This window comes from Chrysemys picta, chromosome 1, assembly GCF_011386835.1.
Source record: "Chrysemys picta bellii isolate R12L10 chromosome 1, ASM1138683v2, whole genome shotgun sequence".
Taxonomy (NCBI): domain Eukaryota; kingdom Metazoa; phylum Chordata; order Testudines; family Emydidae; genus Chrysemys; species Chrysemys picta.
In genome coordinates, this window is record NC_088791.1 from 160,411,465 (window position 1) to 160,433,684 (window position 22,220).

At 41.2% G+C, this 22,220-nt stretch overlaps 1 protein-coding gene across 11 annotated transcripts in view; it reads right to left on the minus strand.

Annotated features, from left to right (window-relative positions):
• The window catches only part of CBLB (Cbl proto-oncogene B), a 239,912-nt gene that overhangs the window by 49,631 nt on the left and 168,061 nt on the right, over positions 1-22,220 (minus strand). For 8 of the 11 annotated variants that reach the window (XM_065574117.1, XM_005283588.5, XM_005283589.4 and 5 more), the window contains 4 exons: positions 19,230-19,324; positions 6,579-6,722; positions 2,125-2,213; positions 1,885-2,016 (listed from right to left, as the gene is read on the minus strand). In XM_065574117.1, coding sequence (XP_065430189.1) covers positions 1,885-2,016; positions 2,125-2,213; positions 6,579-6,722; positions 19,230-19,324 — 460 coding nt within the window. The remainder of the gene's footprint in view (positions 1-1,884; positions 2,017-2,124; positions 2,214-6,578; positions 6,723-19,229; positions 19,325-22,220) is intronic. The other 3 variants (XM_065574109.1, XM_065574105.1, XM_042853482.2) reach the window with 1 other exon arrangement.

The window sequence follows — 22,220 nt, forward strand, 5'->3', positions numbered from 1 at the left end:
TGATCGCTATGTACCAGTAGCTCAGTGAAATAAAATTAAAAAAAAAAATGTGCTAACCATGCTGGATTTGATGTACACTGTATGTCACCTTACACAGGGATAAGCAGATCTGGCCTAAGAGGCCAAGAAGTGCAGTCCTGGGGATTCACGGGAGACCTCACCCTCTACATTATGAGAGAGGAGCAGGCAGGTGTAAATTCAAGGCTGTCAAGGGGTGCAATTCCCACCCCTCCCCCTCGTGCTGCTCTCTGCACTCTCTGTTACTGCACTATTAAATTGGAGCGTGAGCTAAGACACCTTATAATGCATAGTGGGTTAGCATACTGAAATCAAAGAGTGAAAGCAATCAGAAAAAAAAATGGGTGGCATGCATAGTGGAGCCAACACTTCACAACTGAGCTCTGGGTAGGCTATATAACAGAGGTGGGCAAACTACGGCCCATGAGACCATTCTGCTCGGCCCCTGAGCTCCTGGCCCAAGAGGCTTGCCCCCGGCCCCTCCTCCACTGTCCTCCCTCCCCCGCAGCCTCAGCTCACTGCGCCGCAGGCTGCAAGCTCCTGGGGTAATGCAGCTGCAGAGCCCGGCCTGACCCAGTGCTCTGTGCTGCGCGGTGTATGGCTGGCGCCAGCCAGGCGGCACGGCTGCCTGTCCTGGTGCAGCCACGCCACCAGCCACCGGTGCTCCAGGCAGTGCAGTAAGGGGGTGGGGGTTGGGGTTGGATAGAGGGCAGGGGAGTTCAGGGGTGGTCAGGGGCCAGGGGTATGGATAGGGGTGGGGTCAGTCAGAGGGTGGGGAACAGGGAGGTTGAATGGGGGTGGCGGGGGTGGTCAGGGAGAAGGGGTGGTTGGATGGTGCAGGAGTCAGGGGGGGCAGTCAGGAAGGAGAAGGGGGGTTGGATGGGGTGGTGGGGGGCAGTCAGGGGTGGGGGTTCTGGGGTGGTCGGGGACAGACAGCGGGGGGGCAGGAGTCCCGGGGGAGGGCGTCAGGGGGCGAGAAGCGGGGGGGGGGGGGGAGGTCAGATAGGGGGCAGGGGCCAGGCCTCCCCTAACCAACCCTCCATACAAATTTCTGAAACCCGATGCGGCCCTCAAACCAAAAAGTTTGCCTGCCCCTCCTATAGAAGGTGGCAGAGGGCAAGCATAAGACTCCCAGCATGGCTGAGAGGGTGGCTTGGTTAGTGTCTGCTGAACTGGAGAAGTTGATGGGCTCTAGGAGAGGGAACTGGGGACTAGGATTGGGAATGGCAACATTTGATGATTCTGGGCACTGATCGTACTCTGCCTTAGACCTTAATCTCTTGATGTAAAGGAAACAAACTCCAGATGTATTATCTCCAATGGTGCTATTAGTCACTCCCTTTTATATAATAAAATGAAAACTCAAATTAGCACATAAAAAGTCAGCCCCTTCCCCAAATTTAGAGAACTTGAAATTTGACTAATTCCAATATTAAGTGACTAAAATCTGATTTTTAGAGTAAAAGGTTTCTCTACTGTTTACCATCAGAAGACTAATTTAAACTGCCATTGCATCTGTTTCTGGCATGACACTAAATCCTGACACAACCATGGTAAACTTTCCCATTTTGCAGGGAACGGGTGAGCACCTTCTATGATGGGATCAGTCTTCACCAATTGACTAATGTTGGGATTTGGATGTTAATGGGTAAAGGCGAAAGAGCTCAGTGCCTGGACTGAGACAGGCACTGACTGCAGATCATTGCATAATTACACTCACTTGTTTTCTTCAAATAATCTAGCCCACATCATTTGAAACTCTTAATAAACTTATGAATTTATTTATTTTGTTTTGCAATAAGCTTGGTATTTGGTTGATTTTAACTATGTTAACCATTAAAGATTTAACAGCGAAAGATCTGCTACCTAAAGGGGGCACCAGAAGATCATAATCGGAGGGCGTCCTGTTGAGCAAAGAGCTGTGTTTTGGGTTGTCTCTGGTAGGAGGCCGTGCAGGCGGTAAAGATACTGGAGCAGTGGATGCATCAAAGGCGTCTCCTGAATAACAAAGCAACAACAAGAAGTTAATGCTTTCTTATGGCACCTCTAATTGTGTCAGACTGGTTGTCTTCTTCTAGAGTTAAAAACAACTAAATAAAAACATACCTAACTCCGGGGTTTTGGATTTCTTCATCTCTGAAGCAGCATTGTGTGTTCCATTCATTATACCAGCACACTGACCATTCTCACACACCCTTAAAGCAGAGATCAAAGGAAGAAATCAACCAACCACCCAAGTTTTCATCCCCCAAATCACAAAATGAATGCTATAGCACTACATAGATTACATCAAAACAAATTGAGGAATGCAAGTAGTAACAACTCTTTAAGCACTCATATAGTGTTTTTCACTTTCAAAGCATATTAAACACAGTAACAGATTAATCCTTACAACAGCCTTCTGAGAAACTACTCTATTCTGCTGATGGGGAAACTGAAGCACAGAAATTAAGTAATTGACGTATGTCTCCATTGCAAAATAGTGGAAGAGCTGGGATTAGACTTTAGCTGGCTCTCAACCCAAAGCTCAGTCTACTAGAATACACTACTTCTCCATATTGTAAAGTTAAGTATGTACATTCATCCTAATTTTATTACTGAAATCAAACAGTAAATACACTGGAAATAAAACCCTTTAAACAAGAACAAACCCATGGAAATAGTGCATGTCCTTAATATTCCTAGTCAAACTCTTAAAATAAAAGAATTAACTCTGCCCAAAACAATTTAGTGGGTCTCCATTAGATCCTCTGTTGTCAAAAAAGTGGTGTATTGCTTTGTCTTTTATATTCAATTTTATCCTTTCCTCCAAAGGGAAACAAATTGTTCTGTAAAAAGAAGCTTAAGTGTCAAATTGGTTGCTAAAACTTCCCAGAACTAGCAATCCTGGTGATTCAGGCAGTAAAGTACAAAGCTACGGAAAATCCTGGCATAAAAATACGAATTATCCTTAGTGGATAATATATGATAACTCTGCTAAAAGGCTCAGGATACTAACAGGAAACTAAAATCACGCAATAGTGAATGATGTGCTATTTGAACAAGTGTTAAAAACCAACTGGGGAATGGAGGCACCTCAACTCTATGACAAGAACTGCAAAGTTTGTATAGGTAGGAATGATCAAAATAAGCTTCTTCAGTTAGGGGAAGGCTATAGGTCACATTACATACACCATTCTCACAAATCATTGACCCTTTCAAGATAGAGAGATCTAGAGTTTCATCATTAACAGGAATGTAAATAAATCTATACATGCTGGCTATATGGAAGGGATGGATGAATAAAGCATGTGCAGTTATTTAAAGCATATAAACAGGAAAAAGGAAACGGAATTGTGTGTGGTCCCAGGAGCTATAAATAGGAATAATGAAATGAAAATAAAGAATAATTATTTTCCTGACTATCTGAAGAAAAACCTTCCTATTGGTGAGACCTATTATATTGTGGAACAGTCTTCCAATGGAAGTGGAGAACAAAACATTGCTTGAGTCCCTTGAAGCTAGACTGATTAAGTCACTTGAAAATATACTGTACGGAATAATCCACCCTTGACTCCTTATCAAGGAGGAAAAACGACTTGCCACAGACAACAAAGTGTCCTAACACAACTCCCTGCCAATGAGGAAGTCTTCAGCGTGACCAGGCCATAACAGCATATCCTTTGCATTAGAAATACAAGGTAAGCAAGTATTAAACACCTCACATCCTACATCCCAGCTACTTTTTTTTCCTTCTTTAAGGAAATCTTTTTGGAGAAACATTATAAACAGAATGATACAATTGTGTTATATTAGTAGGGACCTAATTAGACTGTTATACTGAGATACTCGTCTTTTCTCTCCTTTCCTTTCCACAACACAGACAAATCTGGCAATAAGATAAAGTCAGCTACAAAACAAATCAATTGACTAATGCAATCCATTTGGTATATTATAGTATGACTTTTGGAAGTGTACTATAATACTAGTACAGTGGCACAAAGTCTTAAATTAAACATGTATTCAAAAAGTGCAGAATGGGACGCTGGAATTCAATAGCCACAGAACTACATGACATCCACAACAACAACTGCAGTCTATCTCCTTTAAAGTATCTGGGCTCAATCCAGAATTTTAATGAAGTCATCCCAAGATTATTTTGGCCCCTTAGGAAGTCCTTGTCACTGCCAGAAAACTACGCACTCTCATGAGGCAGCCAGCCAGAGTGTAAAATCTCCAATTTAACTTCAAAATGGAGAGGTCAATAGGCATACCCATGCTTACCAAACATTTGTGATGCGTTTTGAAGGTGAAAACGGGAATTTGGTACGACTCCATAAAAAGTTACAAACTCTTTCAGCAAGTAAAATGTATACTAGTTACACAGCTGAATAAATTCATTTATTTATGAAAAACGCACTGAAAAAGCTCCTAATAGAGCTTGCTGAAAAACAAGAGCTGAGAAGGGGTGCCAAATTTTTTTTTATGAAAACAAACAAAAAAAATATTAATTTTTTTCTAATTTTTGTGAGAAAACTGAAATTTTCAGACACTGAAAAACAAAGATTTCAGTTTTTGTATTTTCAACAGCAACAAAAATTAAAGGAAGAGCGATTTTCCACAAAAATTGTCATTTCTACAGAATAAGTCCTTTTTTGTCCTTTTTTGAATGAAAAATATTGCCTATCTCCAGTTCCTAAGTATATTCTGTTGGTTGCAATCAAGGTTGTTTGTGAAACATATAATTTTGAATGTTTACACTTCAGCACTGACATTAGCTAACAGCAGAAAGTTAATGTAACATTTGGAATATTTATATAAATTTATTCAACAGGTCATTTCCGTACTTTCTTAAATGTCACAGATTTTTATTTTAGGCCTCACTTTCTTGTTATGTATGTAATTTGTACAAGGGTTATTACATGAAATCACTGCAGCAACTCTAACAATCAATTAAGGACGTTTTCTGTGTGGGATGTCCTGGATTAGCGCTAGGCTAGCACTATTGGTCCAAAGGATCCATGACCTGCTGAAGGTAATCTCTCTTATGGATCAACAAGGCTAAAAACAAATGGCCAGATGGAATGATGGGAAAGTCAGCTTTGAAATGTATAACTGTTATGGTTTGCGAAATACTGAACAACATTCTCAGCCCCACTCCACTCCTTTTGTGCCACACAGGAGGTACCAAGGGAGTGGAAACTTCCTATAATTCTCTATCTGGGGACTTCCCCTAGTGTAGCATCCCTAACCAGCTGTAGAGCCAATGGAGTTTATTCCTATGCAGCACTCTCCTTCTTTCCTGCAGGTTCACGTTTCATCCATTCTTCCTCCATTCATATAGGCAACTCATCTCTCTACTATATGGCTGACTTTGTGGAGAGGTTCCCAAGTGGGACAAACAAAACCAAACCCCTGATAAATAGGCCCATACATGTAAAGTCTTAAAATCCTGTCTGTCCCATAAAGTCAATTCTATGCATTAACATTGAATGTCTATTAAAAAAATCAAAACATCTTTCCCCACAAGAATAGGTGGGAGTTTAAGGGTACATGACTAGAAAACACTCAAAGACCAGTGGAACATTCACATCTATGCACAGAAGGTCGTGTCTGCATTTCTGTTAACAACAATAGACTATATTTCTAGGAATTTATAACTTCAACAGATGAAGTAGTCAGAACGTGACCTTTCCACCACACTGGGCTGAATCTCTTATTAAACGTGTAAAATCAGACCTTAATTGGTTAAGTCTGGAATGAGGAGGAAGTTGAGTTTTATTGCATTGACATCACATTCTGAAAGGAAAAAAAGTTCTAATGTATCAATGAATTTTAGGCTGCAGAAGAGTCAGAATTTAGTAGATCAATAATTGATTTGAAGATAGTACTTTTGACCCATAAGACTACTAGTAATTGGTCCCTTCTGATATTCAGCCTCTCTCCTGATTATTATCTTCATTCCGCACACTCAGATTAGCTTTATGAGTCAGGGACCAAGAGGTTCGCCATGAGCCACACAGCCTTCATCTGCAATTTCTCTTGACTCCAAATCTACTTGCCACAACCCATTAATGATTCAGAGACTGTGACAGTTCGGGGATATTATTTTAAGATCTATTTAAAGTGCAAGAGAGATATTAAGTCTGAATGAAAAATGTTTTCTCCCTGTGAAACACAAAGAAAGGTCTTCTGTGAAATGGGCTCTAAAAGTTTAAAGACGTTGCTATAACTCTGGTACACAGGAGACAAGGAGAGAGTGAAACCATGGGAAGTACTGCTGTATTTTGATAGTCACAGTGTATTGATTCAACTGTGTTCTGCATTTTGTTACTTAAATTCTGAACCACAGAGATACAAATACGCTGAACCACAGTGTTTTATGGCTTCTATTCTCCTTCAACTCCACCAGGGGAATAAAAGGGCATGAATAACCCAAGCATGAAAAGATTAGACATTCAGAAGGCAGGCAGCTTCACCATGATTATAACCAATTAGATTTTAGAAAACCTGTCAAAAGTTCATTCTAAAATGATTTTATTCTCCTCTCCAAAGCAGTGCAATGCTGCAAACTACCTTACCTAATATGAGGTTTTATATTATGACAGTGAGGTGGTTGGGAGCTCAGGGATACAGGATGGGATGAAGGAATCTTGTACTCATCATCTTCTTCTACATGTTCCCTTGATTTCTCAGCAAGGGAATTTGTTACAGGAATGACACACCTAAGAGAGGGTAAAAGAAACCCATGCCCAGCATCAGTTTATCTGTTGAAGAACCATGCTTGATCCAACACTAAAGAAGACAATTTCTCGTAAATGTCACCAGTTTATAGTAACTGTAACACAGAGAGATATCCTGTCAGACTAAACAAAATTATGAGATTGTTTTTCCCTTCTCATATCACACATTCTTAAAACTGTACAGCGGAGCAGGCGGTCAGCCTTGGACAGCCAGAGAGCTACTTTGTCATCAAATGGAGTAGCAGAGAGCCATGCAGAATTAAATAGATTTAGAATACAAAACATCCATGTAATAAGCTTAACCTGATTATATTTATCAAAGGAGCTAAATGAAGGTTACAGTAAGGCAACAGTATTTTGAAGGGCTCAACGAGAGAGCTGACATTCACAGTATGCCGCCAGTTTTGTGAAGTCTGATTCTAGCAACGTCACTGCCCCCATCACATGTTGGTCTGTGTTTTTCAGATTTAGTTTTTGAATGGTCATTTTATCTTTCCAGACAACTGCCCTCATTGTTACTAGGATGTGGAGCATTCTAGTATGTCTATGAAGATGTCATTTGTAGTTGAGGAGCTACAGGTTGGAAATCAGTGCTGGTGCGTGGCCTGACTTACAAGATTTGGCTGCAGATCCAAACTTTCCCAGAACTCAGGTTTTGATTCAGGACACGCTCGCTATTGAAGCAATAAAGAAACCTGCTTTTTCTGATCAGACTGAACATGTGCTACACTGGAGTTAACAATAAAAATACAGGCACTTCTAGGATCCCGTCCCTTTCATCTGTCACCCCCCTATTCTGATGCAGAGGGCCCCGACCCCAGCAAACCCAATTTAGTCATAATGAACTGTGGAGGAGAAGCACAGAAGTACTTTCTGGGGAGTGCACACTGCTTGTACTTGGCAAAACTCAGCTCAATGGAATCTCCTTTTACACTCATGTGGATGGGATTGGATTGGGCAGGAATAAGCAGGAACACTGGCAGTGGGTCAGTAGCCACGCAAATCCAACAAGCCCCCTGCTAAAGGAAGAGGGATAAACACAAACAAAGCAATCGCTATTGCAGTGCTGGAGGTTGCAAGAGCAGTCAAATATTACCACTGCACAGCTTGGGAAAGAGGTTTCCTCCCATACAGTCAGTTCCAGGTCCTTCTACCTGGCCTTGGTAACAAATATGCAATTGACTTTAAAAATACAAAAACAGAAATTTACATAAACTGAGTATAAACAAAATAAAATTTACATAAACATAAACTGAGTATAAACAAAATTATACACAAAATGTAATTCCCTCAGCTAGCAGCAACACATGGAAAGTGCCACTATGAAAAGATAAAATCTTTACAAATAAGGCTGATAGTCTGTCCTTTGTTCTTGGTAAGCGATGACTAGCCACGTTCCAGCTCTAGCGAACAACAATTTTTTTTTGGTCTCCACTCCTTACTGTAAACCTATGTTTATAATGATTACATTACAAATCTAATAAAAGAAATTCACAAAACACCGTAAGTAGGAAATGGTAAAGCTTTATTACGGTTGTCATTTACTTCCAACATTAAATGAAATTGTCATGGACAATGCTTGAGTCTTAAACTAATTGAATAATAATGGTAAGGAGTGAACTGCCTTAAAATAATCTGGATATCAGGTTATGAAATATCATGCATTCAATAATGGTTGTACCGCTCATTCTGAAAAGGTGCACAATTAAATTAAGAGACCTAGAACAAATGCATGTATGTTCCTGACCATTTTTATGCATTGTATCACTACATGGTCTACAAAATCTCAAATCTATTGACCTTAAAGCCACACTACAAGGCACATCTGTTTAATGGGGTACTGCGGGAGGGTTGAGAGTCACAGAGAGACTTAAGTTTGAAAGGGGAGTGGGCTTCTGGTCCAGCTGATTTTGTTATGGGAACAGAGCTGAACTGTACTCCCTATCAAGCCATGCCTGTGTCCCGTTTTCACAAAAAAAACCACCCACCAAACAAGTAGTATTGAAGCATCTGGCACATAGTGCACTTCTACTTGATGGAAAGTGGTGTTTTTCATCATTTATACTAAATACTGCCACATGACTATCAAACTCCAGATGCTACTTTAAAAGGGTAAGTGTGGCCACTATAGATCTAGCAGGTCATGAGCCTGCAAAAGCAGAGAGAAAGCAAAAGGATTGCTGCACTAGAGTGATGTATGTGCTGCATTTGCTAAATATATTCAAAGTCTGGAGCTTCTTAGTTCTCAGCTATTCTTTCCTGCAATCATTAATATACTTTTGACTTTAAAAAACAATCTGTGAATGGCAGGAATCCAATTTATTTTGTGAACACAGTAATCAAGGGCAGATCTCTACTGAAAAACAGAAGAAGATTTATGGAACTAAGCTCTATAGGTGTCCGGACTGTAGTTTTCAACCACCTTCTGTAGAGGGAGCAAAAGGCCTTTTGTAAATAAAGCAGTGCAGGCTAAAATGACTTTTTTCCAATCTTTGATTTCATATTCCTAGTTAAAATTGACAAGATGTTTGTGTCACTGCCCTGTGCCCACCACATAAGGGATGGAAAAATGTAACAGAAGGATCAGGAAAGGTCAGAATCCATAGAGAGGAAGTTCAAAGACCTGCACAAGAGGACTTCTCTCAGATTTGTGGATCAGTAGGTACTGCTACCTTGAAGCCCAAGTTCCTCTGAAGACTATTTTATATTTTTTAACCTTTAAAACCACTAAGTTAAACTCTTGCAACACCATGGTTTGAAAAAAAGATGTAATAGTTTGCTATTCTTTGTTTTATGAAATCATATTAGACTTCTGGTTTATACTCCACGTACTATAAATTAACCGAGAATACTATAGAAAGAACAGAAGGCTATTCTTGAGTAAAAAAACTGCCTGTTACTAAGCCTTCATTATTCTACTATTAGCATAATACTATTCTAATGAGATAGGTATACAGAACCAAAGCAGGCAGATATTTCTATGGAATTCGTAATTGTTAGATAAAAATTATCTTGTGTTTCACTGACAGACTCTTATGCTCAGAGCTGGATTTTATAATATGGATATCTACTAACAACTTATTTTAAATTATCCAAGATTTATTTATTTGACACTTTAAGAGAGGGCTTTGATTGCTTCCTTCAGGTACAGTTCTAGACATTGTTCAGAGATTTTAATTACAAAACTGCTTAAATCAGATGTACACTCCATTGTAACCTGTGATATGAAGTACGTAGAGTGCCTATATTTGGAAAGGTTATTTCTAAAATTTATTTTTGATATTTACATTTTGTTAAGATTACTACTACTTTGAAAGTTCTGGAAAGACTTGTGTACAGGTAAAAAGAAGCAAAGGAATCAAACAACAAAACCCACTGAAGTAATCTTTAGACCCACCCCGCCTCCCCCGCATTTGGCAATGTTTGTCATTTGAAAGGTTGAGTCAAATCCTTATCAATGGCGTCTCAATATTTTCTGGTTGTTTGAAAAGAAGCCAGCTGTCACTCTCTCTTTCATGAAGAGTATTCATGGCCAAAGGCAAATCAGGGAAAGCTATTAAATCAAAATAGGTTTTTGTCACTAGTTCTCAAGTCATTCTGAGGCTGTCTCAGTTTTACTGGAGGAACTGTGAGCATATTGACAGTTCACAATTATTTACATTGCAAGCCTTTTCTCACAGAGAAAAATCTGCTGTGATATACCACATATTACTAGCAAAAAGGCAAAAATGACTTAATTCACATAAGTAAGGCAAGCATGATTTTGCTAGAAATGGGACAGCTTTTTGAGCAAAGTTGTCTTATTGTATACATGATTTGAAAAATTACTTTAATAACTTTCTTCAATGCAAACTAGCCCATTAATCGAAATAGCTAAAAAAGAAAAAGCAGATTTTTGAGGGTATGCAAGTCATAGGAAAGGGTAAAAAAGTTCACACTAAATTCCACTTAACAAGGAACACTGAGACATAAAAATAATGCAGTTCATTAGTGATCCATACAATAATATGGATTTTGAACTGTCCAATGCCAACATAATTATTTTTGCACTTTGGGTCAGAATTCAGTCACAGATTGGAAAATCCAAATTAATGCAAGCCATGTGCTTCATGAAGGTGCTAGTGGGGTATGCATTTTACTTAATTATGAGGGGAATGTTCTTTTGCAATATAAAGTCAACTCAACATGTTCAAAGGGCATTAGACAAAACTTGCGATTCTGCAGGAAGATCAAGGACCTAAGATGAAGATGAATTAGCAGGACACGTAGAAATCATAAAGTTAACAGCAACCCAAATGATATGGTAGCACATCTAGTGAAAAAAAAAATCACAGACAAGGGAAAATATAAACCCTTCTGCAACTATCAATTGTTTGCAACTGCAAAACATTGTTGTCAAGTTTTTCTGTACTTTTTTTAGAATACTTAAGACTACTGTATTCAAATATGGCAGAGGCAGGGAAAGTGAGACATATGGGAATATCATCCCAAAGCTGTAGGAAAGGTACAAATGGATGAGGGATATACAAAATATATGAAATTTCAGAAGGGAGATAGTGCGACCTAGTGGATGAAGCACTGAATTGGATCTAAGGAGGCCTGGCTCCTATTCCTGGCTCTGCCAGATGACCATGGGCAATACATGTCGCTCCTCTGCGCCTTTGTTTCCCCATCTATAAAATGGGGATAGTGATACTGACCTCCTTTGTGAAGCACTACGAGATCTACCAATTAAAATGCTACATATGACAGCTATTATTATTGAGCAGCTTATTTTAATCACCTTTTTCTTTTAATGAATTAATCATAGCATTTTGGTCTCAACAAGTGTTTATTTTAACCTGTTTCTAAGACAATTATCCACAAGTTTTTCAAAGAGCCTTGATTTGTTCATTTTGTGCCCCCCCAATATTTTTCATTACAACTAGACAGTTTAAAAATTCAATCAATTTGTTTTTAAAAAGGCTCTCTCTCGCAACAAATAGCAGTGGTGATTTTTATCTTAATGATACTTAATACTTGGTAAAAATATTTTCAAAATATTTCCTGAATTTCTATGTAAATTTACTTGGATATCTGACACTTCAGGGGGCACACATTGAGCCCAACTTCTCCTTTACATATGGCAGTGGAAAGGGGTTTTCGTGTATATGAGATCAGGCTCCAAGAACAGTGAATTAAAATCCCTAGTTCAGGACCTTGCAAGATCTGGTTTCTAACTGGGAACAGAAAATAGTAAAAGGAAAGGATCTTAGTATCTGTAGTCCTGACGCTGGAATTACTTTGGTGAAAATAATAGAAAAAACCCGCTGTTCTGTATCATGTGACCTCGCTGCCAGCCATGGCTAAACAGAGGCCTGAGAATAGGAAAGATGGGGGATTTAGGTTGGACTGCAGCAGAACAGCTATGGGATGACAGAATATCTTTGACCAAACAGAAACAGTCTGACATATTTACGGGGGCTAACGGCTCTCAAATTTTAGAGAAAAAAAAAATCTGTAAAAATATTCTCTCAACCATTTCAAGTTACATCAGGCTCAACATTATCCATGTTATATGCTTGAAAACAATTTTTGTTGTTGCAAATATGGTCTGCGTTTCTTAAGCTGATTAGTTTTAAAAAGTGCAACACCAATGTCAACCTGGTTTCACATAATAATCCAGACCCAAGCTTGACAAAGTAAGATCTTTGATTGGGTCAATTTAAAATGGGACATATGTAGTTTTTGCTATTATGCACAGTGATAATTTTTCTGCCTTAACACCCATACCATGCGGCACAATTATAGTTGTTGTATGGATATCCAAAATTTTCTTAACATAATCTTCTACACACCAAGGTAACGTTTTTAGTTTAAAATGTGTTTAGTTTTTAAAATAAACAAAAAACAAAGTGAGTCATCATGAAATAAACTAGAGCTGGGTGTGTATTTTCCATCAATTTTTTTTTTGGTGGAAAATATTTCTGCAAAAGGGAAATTATCTATGGTAATATTTCTATTTTCCATCAGTAGAACTGAAACAATATAGTTTCTGGTCAGATTAACCTAAACTGAAATGTTTCTGTTTGTCAAACCAAATTGACACATTTCATTTTGCATCAATTCAACATTAATTTTTGTCTGCCTGAGCTACTGCGGTGCCTCCGGGAAGCTGTAGTTTGGACGCTCATGCTCCCATTCGCCTCTGTCTATCAGACTCTCTGGTGAGACTACAACTCCCATGATACACCACAATCTCATTTCTGGCTGACCGCAGTGGTGCATCATGGGAGATGTGGTCCAGCCAGGGAGCCCAGCCCATAGAAGAGAATGGGGCCCTGAGGCAACAGTGACAATTTCAGCAGAAACAGATTAATGTCAAACTAAGCCAAAACTAAACATTTTGACATTTCCAAATTTAGTCATTTATGAACTTTCTGTTCAGTATGAAAATAAATGCTGAAATATCACAATTTCCTCTGGAACAAAAATTTCAATTTTTAACTACCTCTGAAATGGTCTCTACACCAAATATTCTCTCTCACACAGTCTATGGGACTCAAACATTCAAATATATGTATGTACTGTGCTGTGTTTATTTGAAACTATTATTGGAATATATATATGCCTGCATTTATTTCAATATACAGATGTCCAGTTTCAATATTGCGATATCTAGCTATAAGCAAGCTTCCCTCTCTTTCCTATACTCAAACTCAAAAGCTCAAACAACAACGAAAATGGCTTGAGTATATTGTCCAAAATATATTCACCTTTGAACTTGGATTAAATACAAACAATTTCAACTCAAAGTGTGACTTTTCTAGAAATGACCAAATGAAAATGTGTTATAATTAAGGCTGCAAGTTTGTCACAGAGGTCACAGAAGTCACGGATTCCGTGACTTTCTGTGACCTCCATGACTTCTGCAGCAGCCGGTATGCCTGGTCCGGTGGCCGCCTGAGCAGCTCAGGCAGCCCCTGGGCCAGTCGCACTGGCCGCTGCTGGGGCAAGTCTGAGGCCACCGCGATCCCTTATCCCCCAAGCAGCAGCAGCAGGAGTGTGGGTGTGGGAGGGGACTGGGGGTTGGGGCACAGGACAGGGTGAGGGCTCCGGGTGGCGCTTACCTCAGGGGGCTCCCTGGAAACTGCGACATCTCCCTCCCTGAGCTCCTAGACAGAGGAGTGGCCAGGCAGCTCTGCGCACTGCCTCCGCCTGCAGACACCACCCCCGCAGCTCCCAGGTGAAGGCAGCGTGTGACCTGTTCATGACTTTTACTAAAAATATCCATGACTAAAATGTATCCTTAGTTACAATGAAAGTGTCTCCTATCAATTGCAGCTTTATTATAACCTTTATGCTTTGGTAAAGAGTGGCAGAACAATGACATTCTGACTACATTCACCCTTAACGCTGTTCTCTTCCTGCTGTGTCTAAATATAACAGCAAATTGGGTTTACAAAGATTTCAAAAGACTTGGCAATGTCACATTCTACTGTTACAATTCTTTTTGTTTCAATAGGTGCCATGTTGACAGATGTGATTATTTTATTGCACAACTACAGCTATGCTATTTCAGTGCCGAAGGAAGAACTACATATTGTAGGGGGCTATGATGTGTCATTCCATATTCTTTATGAAAATATGCTTATGAAATTAATATGACATAACAGATATACTTTATGCAAGATAGGTCATATGAGATATCATTGGAAATGTTATGATTTACTGAATGTGATTATCCTATTTGTATGCCTGTATCATTTCTGTATCTGAAATTAGGAATATTGACTATGTATCTGTATTTCAACTATGCTACTTTGGGTGACACCCACTGCCAACCCTTCAGGTACAACAACGGAAAAGCCGGACAGGGCAGATGGCCCGTCAACAAGGACAATGGACCGTAAAAGAGCTTAGTCTTCCTGTGAACCTGTGGGTCAGCCTGTGAAGAATAGCTACAAGGGCCCTACAGAGTCAAATGGTCTTGTCACCAGATATTAAAACATTACCGGGGACTTCTAACTTTCCACTGTTAAGGGAAGGAGGGGGGGGTGTGTCAATCTAGGGAAACAAAGGACTCCCGGACTCCCGCCTTATGCAAATCCTATTTAAGGGTGAGGAGTGAGGTATCATCCGGGCCATCAGTTCTCCCCTGCTATCCCACCCAAGATGACTGCTGGAAACAACTAAGACTGAACTGGGGGAAAGAACTGAGCCCAAGCTGGAAGGGCATCTGGCCTGTGAAGAAGATTATTAGAACCACATTTAGGGTGATTATTTACATGTAACCAGTTTCTTTAGTGTATTAAGCTTAGTTTGCGCGGTCTGTTTTATTTTCTTAGTAATCTGCTTTGTTCTGTCTGCTACCACCGTAACTACTTAAAATACACATTTATAGTTAATACATTTATTTCTGGTTTATAATATTACCCAGTTTATATGATTTCTAACTGGAGGGGGGCGAGAAATTGTGCATACCCTCTTCCACATTGAGGGAAGAGGCGACTATAAAAGACAGTTACTCACCTTTGTAACTGTTGTTCTTCGAGATGTGTTGCTCATATCCATTCCAATTAGGTGTGCGGGCACGCACCGCGGAAGATTTTTACCCTAGCGACACTCAGTGGGTCGGCTGAGGCGCCCCCTGGAGTGGCGCCCTTATGGCGCTGGATATATGCCCCTGCCGACCCAGCGCCCCCTCAGTTCCTTCTTGCCGGCTACTCCGACAGCGGGGAAGGAGGGCGGGTTTGGAATGGATATGAGCAACACATCTCGAAGAACAACAGTTACAAAGGTGAGTAACCGTCTTTTCTTCTTCGAGTGCTTACTCATATGGATTCCAATTAGGTGACTCCCAAACCTTACCTAGGCGGTGGGGTCGGAGTTAGAAGTCACGGGATGGAGGACCACTGAACCAAATGCAGCATTGCCCCTGGACTGCTGCACTATGGCATAGTGGGAAGTGAAGGTATGTACTGATGACCAAGTTGCTGCCCTACACATCTCCTGTATGGGCACATGAGCCAGGAAGGCGGAGGACGAAGCTTGAGCCCGAGTAGAGTGGGCAGTGAGGGGGGTAGTTGGGACACCAGCCAAGTCATAGCATGCATGGATGCCTGATGTGATCCAAGACGAGATTCGCTGCGAGGAGACCGGGAGGCCCTTCATCCGGTCTGCCACCGCTACGAACAGCTGGGACGTCTTCCTAAAAGGTTTTGTTCGTTCGATGTAAAAGGCGAGAGCCCTACAAACGTCTAGGGAATGCAGCTGTTGCTCTCGTCACGAAGCGTGTGGCTTCGGAAAGAAGACCAGGAGGAAGATGTCTTGGTTGACATGGAAGGCAGACACCACCTTAGGGAGGAAGGCGGGGAGTGGTTGCAGCTGTACCTTGTCCTTATGGAACACTGTATACGGTGGGTCCGATGTTAGGGCCCGAAGTTCCGACACTCGTCTTGCCGATGTGAAAGCGATGAGGAAAGCTGTTTTCCAGAAAAGGTACAGAAGCGAGCAGGTGGCCATCGGCTCAAAGGGGGCACCCATGAGTCTAGCTAGGACCAGACTGAGGTCCCACGTAGGGGCCGGATGACGAATTTGCGGGTACAGATGTTCCAAACCCTTGAGGAACCTGCTGACCATGGGATTGGAGAAAACTGAGCGCCTGTTTTCACCAGGGTGGAAGGCTGAAATCGCTGCTAAGTGTACTCTGATGGATTAGACAGCTAGGCCTTGCTATTTCAAGGACCAGAGATACTCTAGGATGGTAGGTACTGGCACTTCCAGAGGGACAGTATTGCTCCGGGCACACCAGCAGGAGACGCGCTTCCATTTGGCCAGGTATGTGGACCTAGTGGAGGGCTTTCTGCTACCCAAGAGTACTTGCTGCACCGAACTGGAGCAACACAGCTGATCAGGTGATCAGATCTGGCCACAATGGTAGAGAAATTGGTTTGGTTTCCGACAGATCGAGGAATGTGGTGTACCAATGCTGTCTGGGCCACGCCGGAGCGATCAAGATTAAGCGGGCCTTGTCTCTGCATAACTTGAGAAGGACCTTGTGGACCAACGGAAACGAAGGAAAGGCACAGAGCAGGTGGTCTTTCCACGGTATCAGGAAAGCGTCCGACAGGGAGCCCAGGGAGCATCCCTGGAGAGAGCAGAACACCTGGCACTTCTGATTCTCGCGAGAGGCGAAAAGGTCTATGTGGGGAAATCCCCACTTCTGGAAAACAGAATGGATAATGTTCGGACGTATCGACCATTCGTGAGGCAGGAAGGACCTGCTGAGGCGATCTGCCACGGTGTTTTGGACTCCTGGGAGAAACGACGCCACCAGGTCGATTGAGTGGGCTATGCAAAATTCCCAGAGGTGTATGGCTTCCTGACAGAGGAGGGACGACCACGTTCTGCCTTGCTTGTTGATGTAAAACATGGCCGTTGTGTTGTCTGTGAAGATTGTGACACAACGGCCCTGAAGGTATTTGCGGAATATCTGACACGCCAGGCGTACTGCTCTCAGTTCCCTTATGTTGACGTGCAGGGTTATTTCTTGTGCAGACCAAAGACCTTGTGTGTGAAGGTCTGCGAGGTGAGCGCCCCAGCCCAGAGATGACGCGTCCGTGGTCAGGACTACAGATGGCTGTGGGGCATGGAATGTTATCCCCCCGCAAACAAAGCTGGGGCTTAGCCACCAACCCAGAGAGGATAAGACCTCCGTCGGCACCGTGAGTACTGTGTCCAAACTGTCTCGGCCTGGACGGTACACTGACAAGAGCCAGGTCTGAAGCAGATGGAGGCATAGTCTGGCACGTCTGGTCACGAAGGTGCACGAGGCCATACGGCCCAGAAGACCGAGGCACGTGCATGCTGTCAAGGTCGGGAAGCTTTGGAGGCCATGAATAATGGTCATCATGTGGTAGGCATGCCCTGGCGAGATTCGAGTCCAGGATCGCCCCAATGAAGTCTATTCTTTGGGTTGGCTCCAAAGTGGACTTTTCGGTGTTGAGCAGCAGGCCCAGTTGCCTGAACAAGCTCATGACGAACCGAACATGAGACCGCACCTGTAGCTCGGAATGACCCTGAATGAGCCAGTCGTCGAGGTACGGAAACACTTGGATCTGATGTCAGCGGAGCGGGGCCGCTACAACAGCCATACAAAACTTACTATTAACTACACTATAACTGTTAAAACTATTAAAAACTACACTAAACAACTATCTACAGTACACCGAGTAAGAGCTAGGGATGTGGAGATCAGCTATGCCGCGCTGCACAGTTCCAATGACTGTCACGGGCGCTGGGTCGGCAGGGGCATATATCCAGCACCATAAGGGCCCCACTCCCGGGGGCTCCTCAGCCAACCCACCAAGAGTTGCTAGGGTAAAAATCTTCCAACGATCGTGCACGCACACCTAATTGGAATCGATATGAGGAAGCACTCAAAGAAGAATATATCTTTCGGTCTGTACTCCAAGGGAGGTGGACATCTAAGTGCTGGAGCAAGTCCCTTAAGCTGAGTCTTCCCAGAGCTGATCTGCAACTGGGTGGACCCTGCCTGTGTGTGTGTTAGAGGAGGTTTTAAGAGCCTGGCTCAGCAACACAGGTAAAAGGAGGCCCAGGCTGGGAGAACAGGTAAACTCAGTGGTATCTCAGCACATCAGGTGACTTCCCAAGGGGTCCAACCCATCACAGGGGCCAAGTATCGTAGGATAATACAATTTATAAAGAAAAAAAAATCCATAGAGTATAACTTGTTTACAAAAGAAGGTTTAGAGTGCCGTAGAATCCATTGCTTCTGTAGAAAATCACAGCCTAACCAGAAGATTCACTTGTTGCCGAGAACAACATCTTGGCATCGAATAACAAATCATACAACTCAAAGCTCAAGAGTAGCCTACATCTTGAAATGACAACATTCATCAGGCCACATTCTGGCTAGTGCGAGGAAAGTGACATCTGTTGATCCCAACTAAATGGGTGCCCATACGGTACTCTGCAACAACAGCCATACTGTGGGATCATTGTCTGGCCAGCAGCAACCCCAGGTAAAGCAGTAGATGCAGGAATGAGCACAGAAAATATAAACACCATTGCTGGATTGGGGGTGACTCACACACACCCCCACCCCCTCTTTACCTCTAGACCTTGTCCTACATCTCCTCTAATGAATGACTTCCAGTAGCTTCTCTGTGGGCTTAGGCAGGGAACTGAAGTAGGAACGACTAACTTCCATTCTGCACTCCCACTGCCAAGAGCCTATACACAATGCCTGCCAGAATTCATCCCATTTTACTATAAAATGTATGTGACATGTTAAATTAGCATTACAATTGCTCCCATTTAGTCAACACAATTTACCTTTGAAAAAGCCCATTCAAGTCCATGGGAAATGCATCCACTAGGATAACTTAGTTAATTCTCTTTTTTACAGTGGTTCAGAATCAGTGCAATTGTCTATGTAATTAGTGCATTTCTTTTATAATAGAACACCAGATAAAGATAACTTACTTCATACTAGGGAGGATGGAGGCAGCTGTGAGAGGGGGAGAAAGTCGAGGAGGGATATCATATTCTTCATTTCCTAGATGGCCATTTGAAAATACCTGAAAAATGGACAGAAATGTTACTCGGATATTGTTACTTATACAGCATCACAGGAGCGTACTGCTTTACAAGTTCAGAAAGGTCTACTCGCCCACCCGCCTGAAGTCTGAACTCAAACTCATAGACTCACAGAACTGATGGACACAGCGCAAACACTTGCTGCAGACTTGTGTTCCTGAATCTTAGCTTCCATTAAATTATACATAAAGACTGAAACATTAATCAAGTATTAAAACTCATGCAATGTTAACTTTGAGAACTGGCAGACTTAAAACAGCAATGCAGAGGTGTGAATGGCCTTGTTCATCCAAATGGGTTAAGCCTGAAACCTAAAGATGACAATTTAGATGTCAACTGGTGAAAGGGCAGTATATGGCCTCTCCAGAGCTCAATGGCATGGCATTTTCACATTGGTTGGCTACTCAGATTGAGTAACATGACACCTCTACCAGCCGTGAGACTGGACTCATGAAACATTACTACCAAGCTCTAATCGGAACTGTAAATGTAAACCCAATACTCTCTTAAAATTTGACTCAAATTAAAGGGCTTTCAACAAGAGTCTAGCTGGATGTAAGGGTTGGTGCTTTCTGTGTGTGAATTTGGATGGGAAAATAGTCACTCTGTAAACAATATCATGGAATTCTAGAGCTCCTTGCACTGGATCATGTCAAAGCACTTTACCAGCACTTATTAAATTCCAACTTCACCCCTTTGAAGTATGTATAATATCCACTTTACGAAATGGAGACAGAGGTTAAGCAGCTTGTCCAAGGTCACACAGCAAACAGACAGAAGAGGCAACGCATGTCTTTCAACTGTAGTGAGTTAAATCACATATCCATCCTTTCTCTCTTCATAATACAAGTTATATATTTTCCAAGCTAAAGAAAGTTAAATTACAGTAGAGCAGCTCAGAGTTAATAGACTGGTCTAAGAATCATTACTGAACCTCTTGATAAAACTGATTTACAGTGGAATCAAGAATATTTTTCTTAGGTCATTGCTAAGGGCACAGCTATCCAATGTCTTTAAATCTATAGCTGAACAGCTTTAAATCAGCATCTTCTACTTATGGAAAAGATTTCTCAGTTTTCATGAAAATCAGGTGAAGATTGTTAAGAGTAAAGAGGTTTTAGGGCAAGATACAAAGCCCACTCACCCCAATGGCCTTAGAATAGGGCCGCCAGTCAATAAAATCTCCAAGCTATATGTTTAAGTAATTTTAAATACAATTTTAATAAAAGTAGCAACATGTGCTGGCAATCAGTATTTTCAACTTGTGTGCCTTCCTGCAAATAAACAACACTGACAATACAAAAATGGTATTTTTTCAGTTTTAAAAGGCAAAGCTATACAATGGTCAGGCAATAGATTTTAAGCTCCAGGGGCATTAAAAAGACTTATTAACTCACATGAAAAAGGTAGCCTCTGATATCAGTAGGGAAGTCGAACATTCCACTCTGACGAAGGGCATGTTCATTGCCTTGATGCCTAATTTTAGAACCTACAGTTTTCAGGCATATACAGCGGATGAAAACCAACTCCTCAGAAATAATATTTTCCTAATTAAAAATACAACATGTTTTCACCTGCTTGAAAAGCAAATGGAGTAATTCAAATAGCCTTTATTGGAGAAAGTCTCAAATTAGTAATTTTAAGTACTTGAGAAGTTCTCTATTTTACATGTGCAAAGATGATCTCCAGTAATTACTGGAAAATTATGCAAGTTCTCTTTATTCCTCTAAGGCATTCTATGACCATCTTAATTTTCAAATCCATTTTTTAACCTTTGAAACTAGTTGTTCAAGTACTACAATAGAGGATTTTAGCTATTTGTTTTGTCTTGTTTTAAAAATAGAGTTAGCAAAGAATTAATGGATATACTCTGTTTTCATTAAAGTATTCCTCTCACCTGTCTTAAAGGACCGAGAAATTCAAGCTAAAAAACCTGAATACACAAATACCTGTTAATCAAAAAACAAAACCGAGCACTAAAAGGGAGGGCTCGATGTAAGTTAGGATACACACTTTTCCAGTTATATTGGCAATAACCACAAGGCCAAGTGACTTTAATTACCAAAGCATTGTATTTTGGGAATACAGGGTACCTAGTTTGTCATTTTAGTCTTCAACTGAGTTTAGAGACTAAAAATAAGAGGAAGGGTCAGAACTGTGCATTACTCACATAGATATAACACATTAAGAGCAAATGAGAACTTCATTAAGGCTCAATTTCCTATGGTCACTTTACAAATCAACTGTAATGTTAAGAAATCCCTTGAGGATGGGTGTTTTGTGGGGGGTTTTTTGGTACCATGTCAATTGTTTATTTTAATCCCACTTTTATTTGAGAGTGGTTTGCTGATGTGTGACTACAACAATAATGGAACAGTACGCAAAGATATAACATAAAAAAAAGACATTGCTTAAGGGACAAATTTTAAGCCAGTCCTCCACATTATTTATTATGTGCTGGCTCTGAACTTATTAATGTGCGAAACTGCATATACATACATGCCTCTGCACTTTAAATGTACAAACATTTGCAATGTATATATTAAAAATTCTAACATCTACATGCACCATTATTAGAATTTGTACCTGCAAAACCCAGCAGCACAGATGCATGAAAGCACCCACATAATTTTCCACATGCACAAATCGAGGCCTAATGGCTGAAAGCCATATCCTAATATTCCAATGAACGAAAAGCTCTGCATAATGTATTAATTTTCCTGTAGGATGCAACTACACCTTTTGTGAAAGCTGTATTTTATGACCGACAACCACAATGATACTTATGTAACACATAAACTTGGACTTCTGACAAGTTTTATGATGTGCTCTACATTGATGCTGGCCACAGAGATGCGATATGTTTGCTTTAGGTAC